Source organism: Tenrec ecaudatus, chromosome 12 (assembly GCF_050624435.1).
Source record: "Tenrec ecaudatus isolate mTenEca1 chromosome 12, mTenEca1.hap1, whole genome shotgun sequence".
NCBI classification, from domain to species: domain Eukaryota; kingdom Metazoa; phylum Chordata; class Mammalia; order Afrosoricida; family Tenrecidae; genus Tenrec; species Tenrec ecaudatus.
In genome coordinates, this window is record NC_134541.1 from 125686301 (window position 1) to 125702395 (window position 16095).

The 16095-nt window shown below is 53.8% G+C and overlaps 2 protein-coding genes and 1 pseudogene across 5 annotated transcripts in view; all 3 read left to right on the plus strand.

Moving 5' to 3' along the window:
- The window catches only part of SRCAP (Snf2 related CREBBP activator protein), a 30282-nt gene extending 25632 nt beyond the window's left edge, over positions 1-4650 (plus strand). For all 3 annotated transcript variants that reach the window (XM_075564770.1, XM_075564773.1, XM_075564771.1), the window contains 4 exons: positions 191-295; positions 1092-1286; positions 1427-1510; positions 1624-4650. In XM_075564770.1, coding sequence (XP_075420885.1) covers positions 191-295; positions 1092-1286; positions 1427-1510; positions 1624-4236 — 2997 coding nt within the window. In that variant the 3' untranslated portion in view covers positions 4237-4650. The remainder of the gene's footprint in view (positions 1-190; positions 296-1091; positions 1287-1426; positions 1511-1623) is intronic.
- Positions 4651-4726: 76 nt separating this feature from the next.
- On the plus strand, positions 4727-8337 carry TMEM265 (transmembrane protein 265). Of its 2 annotated transcripts, XM_075564775.1 has the most exons (3): positions 4727-5187; positions 6008-6178; positions 7886-8337. In XM_075564775.1, exons 2-3 carry the CDS (start codon positions 6011-6013, stop codon positions 8045-8047), a joined length of 330 nt encoding a protein of 109 aa, XP_075420890.1. In that variant the 5' UTR covers positions 4727-5187; positions 6008-6010; the 3' UTR covers positions 8048-8337. The 2 variants fall into 2 exon arrangements, with proteins under 2 accessions (XP_075420890.1, XP_075420889.1); XM_075564774.1 differs by lacking the exon at positions 4727-5187 and having other exon boundaries at positions 5706-6178.
- A 1310-nt stretch (positions 8338-9647) lies between these two features.
- LOC142422919 (tetraspanin-17 pseudogene) lies at positions 9648-15192 on the plus strand (annotated as a pseudogene).
- Positions 15193-16095: the final 903 nt, after the last annotated feature.

A 16095-nucleotide genomic window follows, 5' to 3' on the forward strand; every position in this document is an offset into this window, starting at 1 on the left:
CTTCCCGCCTCTGCAGAAGAGAACCACTCTGCCGATAGTGTTGCTTCTGCTTACTAAACAGTTGCTGCGCTGGCCCCCGTGGACCAGCCGTGTCACTGTTGGCACCTGTGATGCCTCCAAGAGTGGTCATTTTCCTAGAAGTAGACGTGGGCCCTGGGTCTGAAGCTCTTCCCTCTGATCTTTCCAATAGCAAACCATCCGAGAGCTGTTTGATATGCCCTTGGAGGAGCCGTCTAACGCCCCTGACGACGAGGAAGAGGCCATGGCTAGCAAGCCGACTCATCTCCTGGAGCAGGTGAAAGAAGGGTGGGCCTGTCCTTAGTGGTCAGCCTGTGGAGGAGAACGCAGCTGCTCCTGCTGCTAACCAGATTATCGTAGATTGATTGCTCATGGGTTCACAGGATTTAGTAGGGGTAAGAAAAGTTCTAGGTTTTCATTTTAACCATCTAAATTCTGTTAAGTTCATGCCTCTTCCACCTCTTTCACGTGCTCGTGAGAAAGAGGTAGCTGAGGAGGAAGTGGTGAAACGGGAAAGCACGGCATTTCTGAAACTTGGATGCTAGAAGTACTTGGGAAGCTTTTCAGAATAGTGCCTCCTGGACTCCACCTCAGAAGGTGCTTCACCCTAAGGTCTGGGTGGCTTCCCCCACAAGCTCCCTCTTGTATGAAGCGCATGGGGATTTTTTCCCTGCCTCCTGCTTGGGGCTGGCCTTGCCTGAGGCCACTGGCCTTGGTGACGTCAGTGCACGCTAGGGTGTCACCGCAAGGGGGAGAGCAGACAGGCTGTGTTGGATGAAGAGAGTTGTGCCCATTAGGTACACGAGAGGATTGTTGGCTTTTTGATTGATATTCAGGATTTTCTGTGATGGCTCTTTTTCTAGAGCATGAGAGGTGGCTCAAAGGAAAGGAAGGTTTTTTTCCTTTTCGGGGATCCTGGTCAAGTCAGTTCCATCGTCAGTGTGAACCACAGGGTTGGGTTAGTAATTCTCAGGACCCTTAAGGGAGTGGCTTTATATTTTTGCCAAAATCAAATCCTAGGATGTAAAGTTCTTGTGGACAGGTGTAATGTTTCTCACCCTGCCCCCCACCAGGCATTGTGTCGGGCAGAGGATGAAGAGGATATCCGTGCAGCCACTCAGGCCAAGGCTGAGCAGGTGGCTGAGCTTGCAGAATTCAATGAGAATGAAGGGTTTCCTGCTGGCGAGGGGGAAGAGGCCAGCCGGCCCGGGGCGGAGGATGAGGAGATGTCTCGGGCAGAGCAGGAAATTGCTGCCCTGGTAGAGCAGGTCAGTACTGGGCCCTCTAGTTCTCACCCTACCCAGCTCCCATCCTCAGACTCTGTGGCCCTCCTGCTTTGCTTGAAAATCACAGAGGAGACGGGCCCTGCGTACCTGGTCTCCGTAGTCATCATACCTCCTCCCCACAGCTGACCCCCATTGAGCGCTATGCCATGAAATTCCTGGAGGCCTCGCTGGAAGAAGTGAGCCGGGAGGAGCTCAAGCAGGCGGAAGTGAGTGTGTCTCGGTTGGGGGAGCCACAGGGGGGAGGCTGCTGATCTGTGCCCATGCCTCCTCCATAGACGCCTCCTCCCACTGATCTTCCCTTGGACTCGGTTGTTGGTAGGAGCAAGTGGAAGCTGCCCGAAAGGACCTGGACCAAGCCAAGGAAGAGGTGTTCCGCCTGCCCCAAGAGGAGGAGGGGCCGGGGGCTGGCGATGAGGTTTCCTGTGGAACCGGTGGAGGCAGCCACCGGCGCAGTAAGAAAGTCAAGGCTCCCGAGAGGCCAGGGACTCGAGTCAGTGAGCGTCTTCGTGGAGCCCGTGCCGAAACTCAAGGCGCAAACCACACTCCCGTGATACCTATCCAACATCCTCGCAGTACTGCCACGCCCCCCCGCTGCAACCCTGCCAGGGAGCGAGCTCCCCGGCCAGCACCCAGACCTCGGCCCACTCCAGCTCCTCCTCCCCCAGTCTCTGCCCCGATCCCCATTTCACCCCCAAGTCCAATAGCCATTCTTCCTGTCCAAGTCCTACCACCACCGCCTCTTCCTTCTCAGATCCTCCCCCACTCTTGTTCTTCTCCTGCCTGTACCCCTCCTCCTGCTAGTACCCCCCCACCAGCTCAGCCTCCCCCAGCTGCTCAGACCCCCCCACCAGCTCAGACCCCTTTTCCTCTCACTCCCTCTCCCTCTCTGCTCCTTGGTCCAGCTCCTGTGCCTCTGTCCCCTGTAGGCACCAATCTCCCCTTGGGCTTGGGCCCTGAGGTGGAGCTGTGCGCACCAATGGTGGCATCTCCGGAGCCCCTGGAGCTCACTGGCATGGACAGTTCTGAGACTTGCCCGCTCGCTTGTAGGTCCCCTAAGGACCTGTTGCCAGTTGCTGTGGAAGTCCGGTCTGTACCAGAGAAGGGCCCGTCTCTCACTCCGACACTAAGCCCAACCCCAGAGGCTAGTGGCCACCTCCACGGTCAAGAGCAGGAGGTGCCAGCACCTGCCCAGGAGGCAGTTGTCAGACTGCTGCCCGATGGTGAGGCGGTGCCCATGTGTCTGAATGAGCACAGTGGGGTGATGCGCCCAGCCTCGGCAGCCTCCGACAAGCCACTGCAGGAGCCAGTGGAGGGTGCCAGGACCTCTGAAGAGCTGCTGGAGGCCCGGACTCCAACCTCTAGTCCAGAGAAATTACCAGAACCTGTTCCAGCGCCGTCAGCATCGTCCTCTGCCTCCTCCTCACCCGAAAGCCCTTCACCTGCCCGCCCCCCTCGGCGTCGCACCAGCGCCGATGTAGAAATTCGCGGTCAGGGAACTGGTCAGCCGGGGCAGCCTCCAGGCCCAAAAGTGCTTCGCAAGTTGCCTGGACGGCTTGTGACCGTGGTAGAAGAGAAGGAGTTGGTGAGACGACGACGACAGCAGCGAGCAAGTGCAGCTGCCAACACGGCAGCACCCGAGGGCTCTGAGATGGGTGCCAGCCTGGGGAGTCCATCCAGCCACAGCACGACCGGGCAAGAGTCTCCTAGTGGGCACTGCGAAGCTGCTCCCCTCTCCACGCTGCCCACCCAAACCCAGCAGCCTTTCATTGCCCGCCGTCACATCGAGTTGGGGGTGACCAGTGGAGGCAGCCCAGAGAATGGAGAGGAGGCACTGCTTGCCATCACCCCACCTGCTGTGAAGCGCCGGCGAGGACGGCCCCCTAAAAAGACCAGGTCTCCGGCCGATGCTGGGCCGGGAGTGGATGAGGCCCCCTCCGCCACCTCTAAAGGAAAGCCCAATGGGGCCACCCCAGTGCCCGAGGCTGAGCGCCTTACGGCCACAGACCCTGCTGGAGGACCCCCATCAGTTCCCACACCCGCACCCATCGTCTTGTCACCTGTGGAGAAAAGGCGGCGTGGGCGGCCACCCAAAGCGCGAGATTTGCCCATCCCTGGGACTGTTTCTTCTCCAGGGGATGGCAATTTAGAGAGCCGGACACCGCCACCCCCGCTACCACTGCCCCTGCCATCCTTCCCACCTCTTGTAGCCTCTCCCACCGTTACTGTCGCCAACACTGTCACCACCGTCACCATTTCCACATCCCCTCCCAAGCGCAAGCGGGGTCGACCTCCCAAGAACCCACCATCACCTCGTCCCAGCCAGCTCCCTGCCCTGGACCATGAAAGCTCGTCCGTCCTTGAGAGCTGCGGGCCCCAGGGCCAGGACGACGGTGAGGGCAGCTCTGATGAAGATGGAGGCCGGCCCCTTACCCGCTTGGCCCGCCTGCGACTGGAAGCGGAGGGAACGCGGGGCCGTAAGAGCGAAGGGTCCATGGTGGTGGCTGTCGTTCAGGAGGACTTGGATTTAGTGGAGAGGGGGCCAGGTGGCGGGCTGGAGTTGTCAGCCCCCATGGTCTCCTTAGCCCCAAAACTGCGCTCAACCCGGTTGCGTCCGGGATCTCTAGTCCCTCCACTAGAGACAGAGAAGGTGCCCCGCAAACGGGCAGGGCCACCAGCTGGTGGGGGGTCCGGCACTTCAAAGCGGGGCCGCCTTCAGCCTCCAAGCCCCCTGGGGCCTGAGGGTTCTGTAGAAGAGTCTGAGGCCGAAGCCTCAGGTGAAGAGCAGGAAGGGGACGGGACCCCCCGCCGCAAGCCTGGCCCCCGCCGCCCTGGGGGTGCCGACCACGGGGACCAACGCATCCTTCGCAGCACTGCCCCGCCCTACCTGGTTGGCCCCACCATTAGTCACAGAGGCCGCAAGGCTAAGACGTGAGTGGGCTGCCCCTCCACCTAGGTCCCACCGTGGCCCCTCTCCCCTTCCTCCCACCCCACAACCAGGCCTGACTCTTAACCACTACTTGAAGCCTTTGGGTGGGTGGCAGGGAAGCCTCCAGGGGACATAAGGGCCTTCCTCCTTTCCACCAAAGTTAGGGGGTAGGCAGTTGGTCGTCGTAGAAATGTGGCTCTTCACCCTCCCCTCCCACCCCACATGGCTGGGCAGTGTTAAGGGTGGCGAGTTAGTCTGTCCCCACCCCTTGTACCTGATTTTCCAGCTGTCTTTCACGGCCCACCGCCGGAAGGGGAAGGGGGAGGGGCATCTCCACCATGAGGTGGGGTGGTTTTTGTTTTTATTTTTTTTTGTTTTGTTTTTTTAAAAAAAATAATAAACTTAGTTTCTGTACAAGCATCCGAGTAAGGAGGCTTCTGATTTTCTGCCTTGATGGTGGGTTGGGTGGGGACTTGGGCATTGTTGCTCTGAGCCCTGTAATTCTTAGCAAGACGTTCCCCAGCCTGATCTCTAACCCTGGATTACATACGCTTTTGAATCAAAAGTCTCCACCCGAGAAGGAAGGCTGGCAAACCCAGTCTGGGAGGGTACCGATTGTCATTCGAGCTGTGCACCTTTCGCTGCCTTCTTGTCCGGGGTTCTTGGGCTTTCCCCTGGGACTGCCCATGCCGCCTCCCCCAAAGGCTGGCATCCTGCCTCCAGTTGCTCCATCATTGCTTTCCCCTTCCTCCCTCCCTCCCTCCATCCAGCTGAACTGGTTTGAGTCAGCCACACTACCTTCCCGGCTCTTAGGGCTCCCACGTTGTGGGGTAGCCACTGTAACCCCACCCCTGGGCTTGGCTTAAGAGACCTTGAGTCAGCCCATCCTGCACCCCAGCCAAATCGAATCTGAAGCAGGAGCTGAGCAAAACTCCGTTCCTCAGGGCCAGTCGCCAGGTAAGAGCCCCGTTTGTTCTGACTCCAGCTCCCTGGTCCTTGCCTTCTGGCTGAGTGTGTGTGTCTGACCCAAGTCCCTGGTCCTGTGGCTGTGTGTATCTTACCCAATTTCTCTCTCTACCCTACAGCTTAGTGCCCCATGTCATCTGTTCTCTGCGTACTGTGCCCTTTGCACACTTATCCGTGGTCACGTTTGGGGGGGGGGGGGAGGCGGGTACACACGGTCATGGTTGGAGATTCGAGGGCAAAGGACCTACCTCGAGCCCTCGGAGGTTTCTGGGTGGGCCCTGCTGGTCTAATTGGAGAGGAGGTGGGAGACACCACGGCAGAGGAGGTTGCCACTGAGTCATTCTGGTCAGAGTTGTGGTTTCTCGGCAGTACATCTAACGGCACAAGAGGGAACCCGGGTCCTCCGCCTGCTCCAGCCATGTTTTCACTTGGAGCGCCGTAGAGGACCTAGGGCCCCGTGCTCTGGTGCGGCCCCTGGGGAACTTGAGGGAACCCTGCGACCCATAGATGGTCTCAGATTCCTAAGCTGGTGTGGAATCCTGTGCTTCCCTCCTCAGGCGCACCTGTCACTGTCCCTCGTGCTCGTCACCAAGTGGCCCAGAGAGTGCTTTCCTACTGGCTTGTCCTCTTAAAACGGAGGGCAGATTGCAACCACTCCGGCTACATGAGTCAATAGAGGAATTCCTGAGAACTGAGCTAGGCAGCATTCCTAGGAGCGGGGGGGCCAGGGCAGTGGGAGAGGGGTGAAGTCTGAGCAAGCCCGGCCAGCAGCTCCCCTCGGGGCTCACATGGACCTTGACGTTCTCCACAGGTGATGGAGGACGCAGAGAAGGCGATGGAGACCTTGGTGAGCCCCGGGGAGCCTGCTCCTACTCCTCCCCCCCTCCGCTGCTGCTGGCTCCGCCTCCGGTACTGGGCGGCCACAAGCATTCTCTGTGGTTGTTCGTGCCTGGGAGTGGTGGCCCTTGTGTTTGCCGTCAAGGTGAGAAATGCCCTCCTACTGGCAGCAGGTGGGTGGGTGGGTGGATGTAAGGCAATGGTTTCTTATCTGGTCTAGCTATATCGATCAAAGTCCTAGACCCGCCAGGGCCAGGAAAAAGTGAATAAAAACTGGTTCCTGCTATCGGAGAGTACACTTTAATGAAGGAGATGGCAGGAGAGCGGATCAAGTAAATAGAATGCAGTTCATCAGTGTCCTAACAGGGACCACAGCCTTATGGAAGCCAGGGAGGATAGGCGGAGACTGAATGATGGGTAGAGACCAAGGTGGGTGGGCGGAGGGGAGGCAGCGAGAAAATCTCTTTACAGGGTGAGTAAGGAAAGGGGAAGAAGTTAAAGAGAAAATCTCTTTACAGGGGGAGTAAGTAAAGGGGGAGAGGTTAAAGAGAAGAGACTTAGTTCGGCGTGGCCAGATGAAAGGTGGGGCATAGTGAGAGAGGACCCAGATTCTCCAGGGTGTCAGATGCTGCACTTGGGCCTTTGGCTCGACCTTGAATGTACTGTTGGAGGCTTTCATGGGGGAAGGGGGCCTTGGTCAGAGACCCACACCCCAGGCCTGCCCAGAGGGTGAATTGGAGACGCTGAGCAGTGATGAGAGCAATCTCTAGGACAGCGGTTCGCACCCTTCCTGATGCTGCCACCCTTTCATGCAGTTCCTCATGCTGGGTGACCCCAACCAGAACATTATTTTCTTTGCTACTTCATAACTCATTTTGCTACTCTTATGAATCATAATGCAAATATCTGATAAGCAGAATGTATTCTCATTGTTACAAATTGAACAGAGGCAATTAAATATAGTTACAGCACAGTGATGAATCACAAAACAATATGTAATTACATATTGTGAAATGTTTGCGTTTTCTGATGGTCTTAGACAACCCCTGTGAAAGGGTCGTTCAACCCCACCCCGAGGGGTCAAGACCCACAGGTTGAGAACCGCTGCTCTGGGATCTGGTGAGTAACACCAGGATCATGGAGAGGATTCACCTTCACCGCTCCACAAGCCTCACAGAAGCTGCGTGTGGGGTTTGCATTACTTAAGCCTTTTCCTGACCATTCTGGGATTTTCTCAATGCGTTCTGGCAACCCTAGTTTGCATTTTTACCCAGTAGACCTTGTTTCTATAATCGTACGGATTTGGGGGTTTCAATGGGATAAAATCAAGAGACCCCCTTAATGGTGGAAAGCATAGAGCCTTTGGGGGACGTAAGAACGGGATCTGTTTAGAGTGGAGACAGATGAAACTCCACACCAGCGCTTCTCAACCTGTGGGCCTTGACCCTTTATGGGTTGTCTGATTCATGACAGTAGCAATGACAATAATGTCATGGTTGGGGGGTTACCACCACATGAGGAACTGCATGAAAGGGTCGCGACATTAGGAAGGTGGAGAACCACTGCTCTACATCAAGCTCCACGGGTTCCTGCCAAGAATTCCAACTTGGGAATGACTGTGGGGTGGGTGGGAAAACCTGGGCAATCAGGATTTACAATCTCAGGCGCTGTCCTTGGCCCCCTTGGAGCCAGCCAGGCAGTGGGACAAGGCACCCAGACAAGCTGGAGCTGGAGGGTTATTGAATTGTGGGAGCACTTTGAGGGGGCGTGGCTGAGGGGTGGAGAGCAATGGGGCAACAGGCACCTCGAGCAGAAGCAGGGGGAGAATCTAACCAAAGACCCGCCCCCACAGGCAGAAGAGCGACATAAAGCAGGCCGGTCTGAGGAGGCGGTGCACTGGAGGGCCCGGGCGCGGAGGCTCATCCTGGCCAGCTTCATTGTCTGGCTCACGGTCCTTGCTTTGGGTCCCCTGCTACTGTGGCTGCTCTCCTACGCCATCGCCCAGGCTGAGTGACCCTGGGGGCCCCTGCGGAGGACCAGCTGAGACTTCGTGGACGCTGCAGTGCCCTGTGCTTGGGACCCGGTCCAACAGCAGGTCCCATCTGGCTGGAAGGACGGTGTCTGCCTCGGGTAGCTTGGAGAAGAACTCAGAGGAGGCAACAGTGGAGACTGAGGAGAGGGGCTTAGCCCGCTCTATCCTTCCAGCCCCACCGCCCCATCTGCAGGGCCTCCACCTGGACATGGGGCTGGAGACCAAGCCTGACCTTCGGTGCCAGTTGTGTTATAATAAAACTCTGGTGAAAAGCTCTGGGCTCAGTACACCTCCCCCTCAGGGAGAGCCTGGTCACGCCTCCCCCAGAGCTCTTTCTGGGAAGTTCCTGCCCTTGGGAAGACCCTCCCCTTTTACACAGCGACAAAGACCCTCAGGCCAGGGAGGCCGAGCAGCCCCAGATCCAGACTCTGCTTTCAGTTCATAGATAGGAACAGCCCGCCGGGCGGGGTCTCCAAGGCTGCTCACTAGTTAGAGGAGCTGCCGGCCTTGCGTTTGGCCTCTCTTTGTTACCATCTTCCAGACTGCGTTGCATGCACTTGATATCTCTTAACTGCTTCAGTTCTCACAGTCACAACGTTCAGTCAGGAAACTGAGCACCACCAGCCCCCCAAACACCCCTCGTGTCCCGTGTCCCTTCCAGTCACGACGGCTACCTTTCTTCCCATGGGGCCCTGCCATTCTGACTTCCAACCACATTGTATCATTCCGCCTACATGTCAAGTCTATAACTGGAACCAGGCGTGTTCTGGTGGTGTGGTTTCTTTCCTGAAACATGGTCTGGACTGACTTACTCTGTGTGGCTGGGGTTCCCAGGGCTGCAATCACAGGCCATGTTATGAATTCACGTACGTTAGATTGGCCCCTTGGCGGGGCTGGTCTTTTGAGGTGTTTTCTATTTGGGGTTCTTATGACTCATGTGGCTGTAGGTGTTCTTGTAATGCCTGTTGGTGCACTTAGACCTCGGGGATGGAGTTTCCGGGTTCCCTCACCTGGTCCAGAGTCCACAGAGCACCTGAAGAAATGGGAGGAGAAACAGAGGCAGTCTTCCCTGTGTGGGACGGCAGAGGGTGACTCCAGCGATTTAAATTATGACAATGAGGAGAAGCCATTTATAGAACGGTGCTGCTTTTGACTACCCGAGGAGCCTCTGGAATACTCGGGCTTGGGCTTGCCGGGAGCGGGGTGTGCTGCCGGGACAACTGGATTTTTCTCTTACCGATGCTAGTGCTCCATTGTCCGTGAGCCAGTACTCTCCACATAAGACTTGGTTGTGTTCACTACTAATTCCTGAATCGGGCATACTAATTCCTAAGGAAAGGAAGCAAATTACAAACCTCAGGCTAGGTGTATGTCGGTTTACCAGCAGAAACTATTCCATTCGTTCCCCTAAACACCGATGAGCTTGAACCGGCTGTGAGTGCCTGTGCATGGGGACCTAATTCTGACACGCCACCATATGAGGGAGCATTCAAAAATGGAGCTAAAGGGCAGTGGGATTTCCCCACAAGCTTTTTGAAGCCCCCCTCACCCCCATACTTGCTTTGCATTTCTCTAGCTGCATATGTCAGTGCTGAGCTGTGAAGTGAAGGGGGGCTCTGGAGGTGTGGAAACCCAGGCTGCAACCCACATGGTCAGTATTTCGAACCCCCTGTCGTGCCTGGGGAGGAAAACAGGCTTTCTGCTCCCCTAAAGAGGGACAGTCTCAGAAGCCCACAGGGGCAGCTGTGAGAGCATGGACTCGTTGGCAGGGAGTCTTTGAGTTTCACTTAAATCATCGCTGCTTGTTTCGTGCCTGCCCAGTGGCGTGGCCTATCTGCCTTCCTCTCACTTCGGCACGGCGGAGAATCAGCCTCAGCATCGACAGCACCAGCTGTTGCTCCTCTCCGCACTTGGTCCGTCTCCCCGGGCCCAGTCGTTCATCGTCGGTACACAGAACTCTCAGACCATACTCGTGAATTTGTAAAGAAGGCGGGATCAGGAGCATGTCGGGATTCAGTTCTTTGATCAGGACAGTTTCTCGGCCATGCCACCATCAGGCCTCGCTCTGACACGTGGCCTGGCAACTGCCTGCTCTGGCAACTGTTACCGAGGCGCTCTAACTCTGCCCTGTCAGTGCCTAGCGGGACTCCACTTTGCCAGGAAGCCTCTCCATGGTCGCCGCCCATCACTGCTACCGCTCACAGGCCACCTTGTTCTGCTACCTCCACTTGCTATCAGGTACCATCTTCAGTGTTTAGCTTTGTCTTTGTCTCTGGGTTTAGGAGTCTCAGTACAGGGACCCCAGGTCCAAAAGGCACACTCTAATCCTGTCTCTGGTGGTAGCTAGCTCCCCTGTCCACCTCTGAGATTACTCCTTCAAAGCCAGCAGACGGAAAAAGGGACCAATCCCTTCTCTAGGGCTCTGCACACGTTTTCTTGGCCCATGCATTTTATTTGTGTTATTCATAAGTTATCTATTCTTGGGGGGCCATAAATACCTTATTTGCATACCACCCCACCCCCTAGTTATTTGCTAAGAGTTACAAGACCTGCGTGAGAAAGGCCATATGAAAGTGATTTGGGGGGGCCCCGGCCAGCGCTCTGTGTGGCCATGGCCACTAAGCCTCAGCCGCCCGGCTAGGTCCGGGGTGGCTGTAGCCCAGGGCAGCCCGCGGAGGGCTGGGCCCAGCTCTTGGCTCCGTTCTCAGGCCGGAGGGCGGCCGCTCACCATGCCCGGCAGCACCAGCACTTCCAGGAACCCGAGGTAGGTCGGCTGCTGCAGGAGATACTTCCTGTTTGGCTTCAACATTGTCTTGGGTGCTGGGATCCCTGTTCCTGGCCATTGGCCTCTGGGCCTGGGGGAGAAGGGCGTGCTCTCCGACATCTCAGCGCTGACGGGTCTCGGGGGCTTGGACCCCATGTGGCTGTTCGTGGTGGTCGGAGGCGTCATGTCGGTGCTGGGCTTTGCCGGCTGCATCGGGCCCTGCTGCGAAAGAACACCTTCCCGCTCAAGTTTTTCTCTGGGTTCCTTGGCCTCATATTCTTCCTGGAGCTGGCCACACGCATCTTCGCCTTCGTCTTCAAGGACGGGATTCGAGACCAGCTCAACCTCTTCATCAACAACAACGTCAAGGCCTACCGGGATGACGTGGACCTCCAGAACCTCACTGACTTTGCTCAGGAATACTGGTCTTGCTGCGGAGCCCGAGGGCCCAACAACTGGAACCTCAATATCTACTACAACGGCACTGACTTGAACCCGAGCCGGGAGCGCTGTGGGGTGCCCTCCTGCTGCGTCAGAGACCCTGCGGAGGATGTTCTCAACACCCAGTGTGGATGTGACGTCCGGCTCAAACGAGCTGGGGCAGCAGGGATCCATCCACACCAGAGGCTGCGTGAGCCAGTTTGAGAAGTGGCTGCAGGACAACCTGATCGTTGGCCGGCGTCTTTGTGGACATTGCCCTTCTCCAGATCTTTGGCATCTACCTGGCCCAGAACCTTGTGAGCGACATCAAGGCAGTGAAGGCCAACTGGTGAGGCCGCCACACTGGCCATAACCACTCTGCCTCGCCCGGGCCTAGGGTGGGGACTCTCCAGGTCCCCAATACTGTGCCTGGATGGGCAAGGCTGCAAGAGATGTTTCTGCTGCCACTCGGACTCCCCGTGGGGCCTGTGGCTGCAGGGCGCTGATGGCCCTCAGAGGAAGCTGCCTTGGCTGCACCCGATGGGTGGCCTGCAGCTGTGTGTGCATGAGCGGTGGGGGCAGGTGTGCACAGGGGAGCCCCCCATGGGATGGGCTCTCCGGGTCTAGGTAGGGCACAACTATGAGGGCTCAGGCCTGGTGAGTAGAGGTCTTCCTGGGTCCCCCCAACCTGAGCAGGACCGCCTCTTGTGCATGGCTATGGGGGGTCGGCTTGAGGGGTGGGTGGGTGCTGTTGCCAGGGGACCAGCCTCATGCTCTTCTCTCCTGGCTGTGACCTGGGGCCAGCCAATGCCCGCTGTAGCTTCACTGTCCCAGACTCTAAAATCGGTCCAAGAGACTTCTCTCCCTTGCTTGCCTCTCAGGATCAAACGCGATGCTGGCTACAAACTGCTCAAATAAAACTTTGAAAACCAAAAGAAAAAAGAGAGAAAGTGATTTGTCAGCTTGGCGGCAGTGGCAATATTGTGGCCAGTGAGGTTTTTCAATTATTGGTAACTGAAAAACAGATTTGTCACTCGGAATTCAGAACAAGGGTATGTTCTCACATACCTGCCATTGTTCTTAAGTCCCGCTCAACCCGCAGCAACCCTCTGGGAGGCACAATGGAACACGCTGGTCCTGTGTCCCCACACCGTTCTGCCTGCGTTTGAGCCTAACATTCTAGCCACCGAGTTAGCTCATCTTAAGAAGGCTGGTCCCCCGGATCCGCTAAGGAGCCTACTCCAGGAATTGGTTCCTTTGGATAACGTTCAGAAGATGCACGGCACAGTCGGGACCGTCCTTGCTTCTGAAGAACACTTGGGCTGCGCTTCTTCCCAGCAGCCCATGGTGTATTTCTTGTTCTTCACCAACACCACCATCAAAGGCATCTTTGAAACAATTCCGAGAAGTTACCACTGATGTGACGTTGTCTACTGGTATCCTTTGTGGTGATGTCTTGTCCGTTTTAGGGCCGGGTGCAGAAACTCTTTTGGCCTGTCATTGTCGTCTCTCGTGAGTCTCCTTCCGTTTAGAAGCGTGTTCCATCCCTTGTCTCGTGGCATTTTGGAAGTGAGGGCAGTAGCGATGGGATGTTACTCAATGAGATTCATAGGCAATTTTTGGCAGGCACACCATATCAGGGATGTGTTAGCACAACAGAGGGTGTTAGTGGTGGAGGTAACACGGACAACTTGGCTGAAGGAGTGCCTTTTCAAAATAATGTGTATCTATAAAAGATAATTTGCATAAATTCCATAGTGCCCGGCACATTTCTTGTTTAAACAGTTCTATGGGCATCTCATTCACATATCGTACAATTCAATAGTTCAATTGCATCATCACCTCAGGTAGCTGTAGAACATTTCTTCATTCTTGCACTTATCATTGGTTATTAGCTCCCCATCCCCCCAACCTCCCCTGCCGTGTCCCTAAGGAACCATTAATCCAGTGACTGTCCCCATAGATTTCTCTCCCCTGGATCTCATACACACAAAAAACATAAAAATTAAACAATAAAAATTAACAATAACAGAGTAAAACATTCAAAACCCCAATTGAAAAGAAAGCAGAAAATACTAAAAAGGGGTCAGATGGAGATTTGAACCTTAACTTGTTAACCTAAATTTTAACCTTAACTGCATCTGCAGTGATCCACTTTCCAGTGCCCTGTGCATGATCGCAGGGCTGTCCACATGCCTGGTCCACGGTCGCACGGGATTCACCAGAAACTTCATCCATGTGGATCTCCCTTCGCTCTTTTTTTAAAAGCAGAAACAACAAAACTAGGTCCAAAGAAAATCAAAAGATCAAACCTGTGTCTGCGATAATCGACTTTATGACGCTCTCAGCTTGATAACAGGCTCCTCACACTCAACTGTGATCAGAGGTGAGTCACTGGAAGCTTGATTCGTGTGTGGATCCTGAAAATGGATTTGGGGCTTCTACTGTCCAACAGAGCCTCCTGCAAGCCAGGTGTTCACAATTTAAGCTCTGAAACCATTCCCTCTCTTGGATCTGGATTGTACTATTTATAATCCTTGCACCACCCAAGCTGGTTTGCTTCTTCCATGTGGACTTAGTTGATGCTAACAGTCTAATTCTTTTACCCTATATACTCGTGTGTAAGCCAAGTATTTCAGCACATTTTTATTGTAGTTTTTGTGGTAAAATTAGGTGCCTCAGCTGATATCCGGATCGGCATATACTCGAGTATATATGGTAAGTTTTGGGATGTTGTTCCCCATGTATGGTTGTGATTCCCGAGTGACATTTCTTAAATGGCTGTAGGATGATTAAATGTACTTACCCTACAAACACCACAAAGTAGGTGTGGTAGTATCATAATCTGCTGTCAATTTGAGGATTCAGAGTGTTGGGGCGGACCTAGCCTGTCAATCAGGATATAGCTAATGGGGTCTCTGTGTGGGCATGGCCTTCTGAGGATTCTGGGAACTCCTGTATTCCTCCCTGGAAGTGGGACCCACTCTCTCTCTGGACTGACTCCCTGCAAGACATCCCTATGGAGAAGACACATGGAGAAAGGCTGGAGACACCGCCACGTGGAGAGCCCTGCCAGCGCTGAGATGTTTATGCCACTGGATCCATGAGACTTCCCACCCACTGGCCTGTGATCATCCTGCATTCGGCGTCATTGCATGTGTTTCATGAGTCTGAAGAGGATTTTATAGATTGGTAGTGGACATATGAGCTAATATCAGACTTATGGACTTGATCTGGATTGGACTGGGATGTTTTCTCAATATTCAATTGCTGTTTTATATAAACGTCTTTCCTATACACATGACACATGAGTGTCTACTCATTTGTTTCTCTAGTCAGCCCAGACTCACACATTATGGTACCTTGGGTGTTGGGTACTCGAGAAGCAAGTCATGGGAGAGTAGATGGCTGACCACTCCCTCATGGTACTTTTTCTTCGGCTAGCCCGACATCAAATATGTCCATATGATCTCCTGGGTGGTTTTCTGGAAAGAAAATGAGAAGTTAAAGCTTTGATTATTTTGTTTGGTTGTAGTCTTTTTTAAAATTCCTGTGTGAAATGGCAAAAATGAATGTTGTGAATGTATATTTTGAGCTCAGGGGTAGAAATCAACCCCTTGAAATTTTCAGACCATGCTGCTTAGAGAAAACGGCTGACAGGTCAAAATGGCTGACAGCCTGGTTCTGGTTTGATGCTCTGAGGCCTAATCCCATATTTTGAATCAATATAATAGTTTAGATAAGGATTAAGATAAACTAAACAGATTGAATTTAACTGTTTTAAGAATTGAGCTAGGGAAAAAATTTAGAAAAATTGAGGTAGGATCTAATTCTACTTTGTTTATACTGATTACTTCTGCCTATTGTTTTTTTTTTTTTTACTTCTGCCTATTGTTGACATAAGGATTTATAGAACTGATTATTGGGAAGTATGAAAATATGGAGTTTGTAAGCCCAGTTGCTTTGAGTCATTAAAATTCCATCTTTTTTCATATTGTAACCTTTTCTGTTTATTGATCTAAAAATGGCCTGCCAAATCATGCCAGAAAATTCGCAAATCCTAAAGTAGCATGTACATGCAGAATTCACAGATGCCGTTTGACGTAGTGGCGGCCGGGTGCTGACATACTGGGTGTTCCCAAAGCTGCGGAAGAGTTTGGTCAACCGCTCTTGTTGCTCTGCCTTGGTGTGTGCTGCCTCTTGATGAGACTTTGGCGGGACACTATTTCGCTTATGTCCTCTTTTTTAAAAAAATATTTTATTAGGGGCTCATACAACTCTTATCACAATCCATACATATGTCAATTGTATAAAGCACATCTGTACATTCTTTTCCCTGATCATTTTCTTTTTTTTTTCTTTTCTTTTTTTATATTTTATTAGGGGCTCATACAACTCTTATCACAATCCACACATATACATACATCAATTGTATAAAGCACATCCGCACATTCCCTGCCCCAGTCATTCTCAAAGCATTTGCTCTCCACTTAAGCCCTTTGCATCAGGTCCTCTTTTTTTTCCCCCTCCCTCCCCTTTCCCCCCTCCCTCATGTGCCTTTGATAACCCACAGATTGTTATTTTGTCATATCTTGCCCTATCCGGAGTCTCCCTTCCCCCCTTCTCTGCCGTCCGTCTCCCAGGGAGGAGGTCACATGTGGATCCTTGTAATCAGTTCCCCCTTTCCAACCCACTCACCCAGCCTCGCCCCTCACACCCCTGGTCCTGAAGGTATCGTCCACCCTGGATTCCCTGTGCCTCCAGCTCCCATATGCACCAGTGTACAACCTCTGCCCTATCCAGTCCTGCAAGGTAGAATTCGGATCATGGTAGTTGGGGGGAGGAA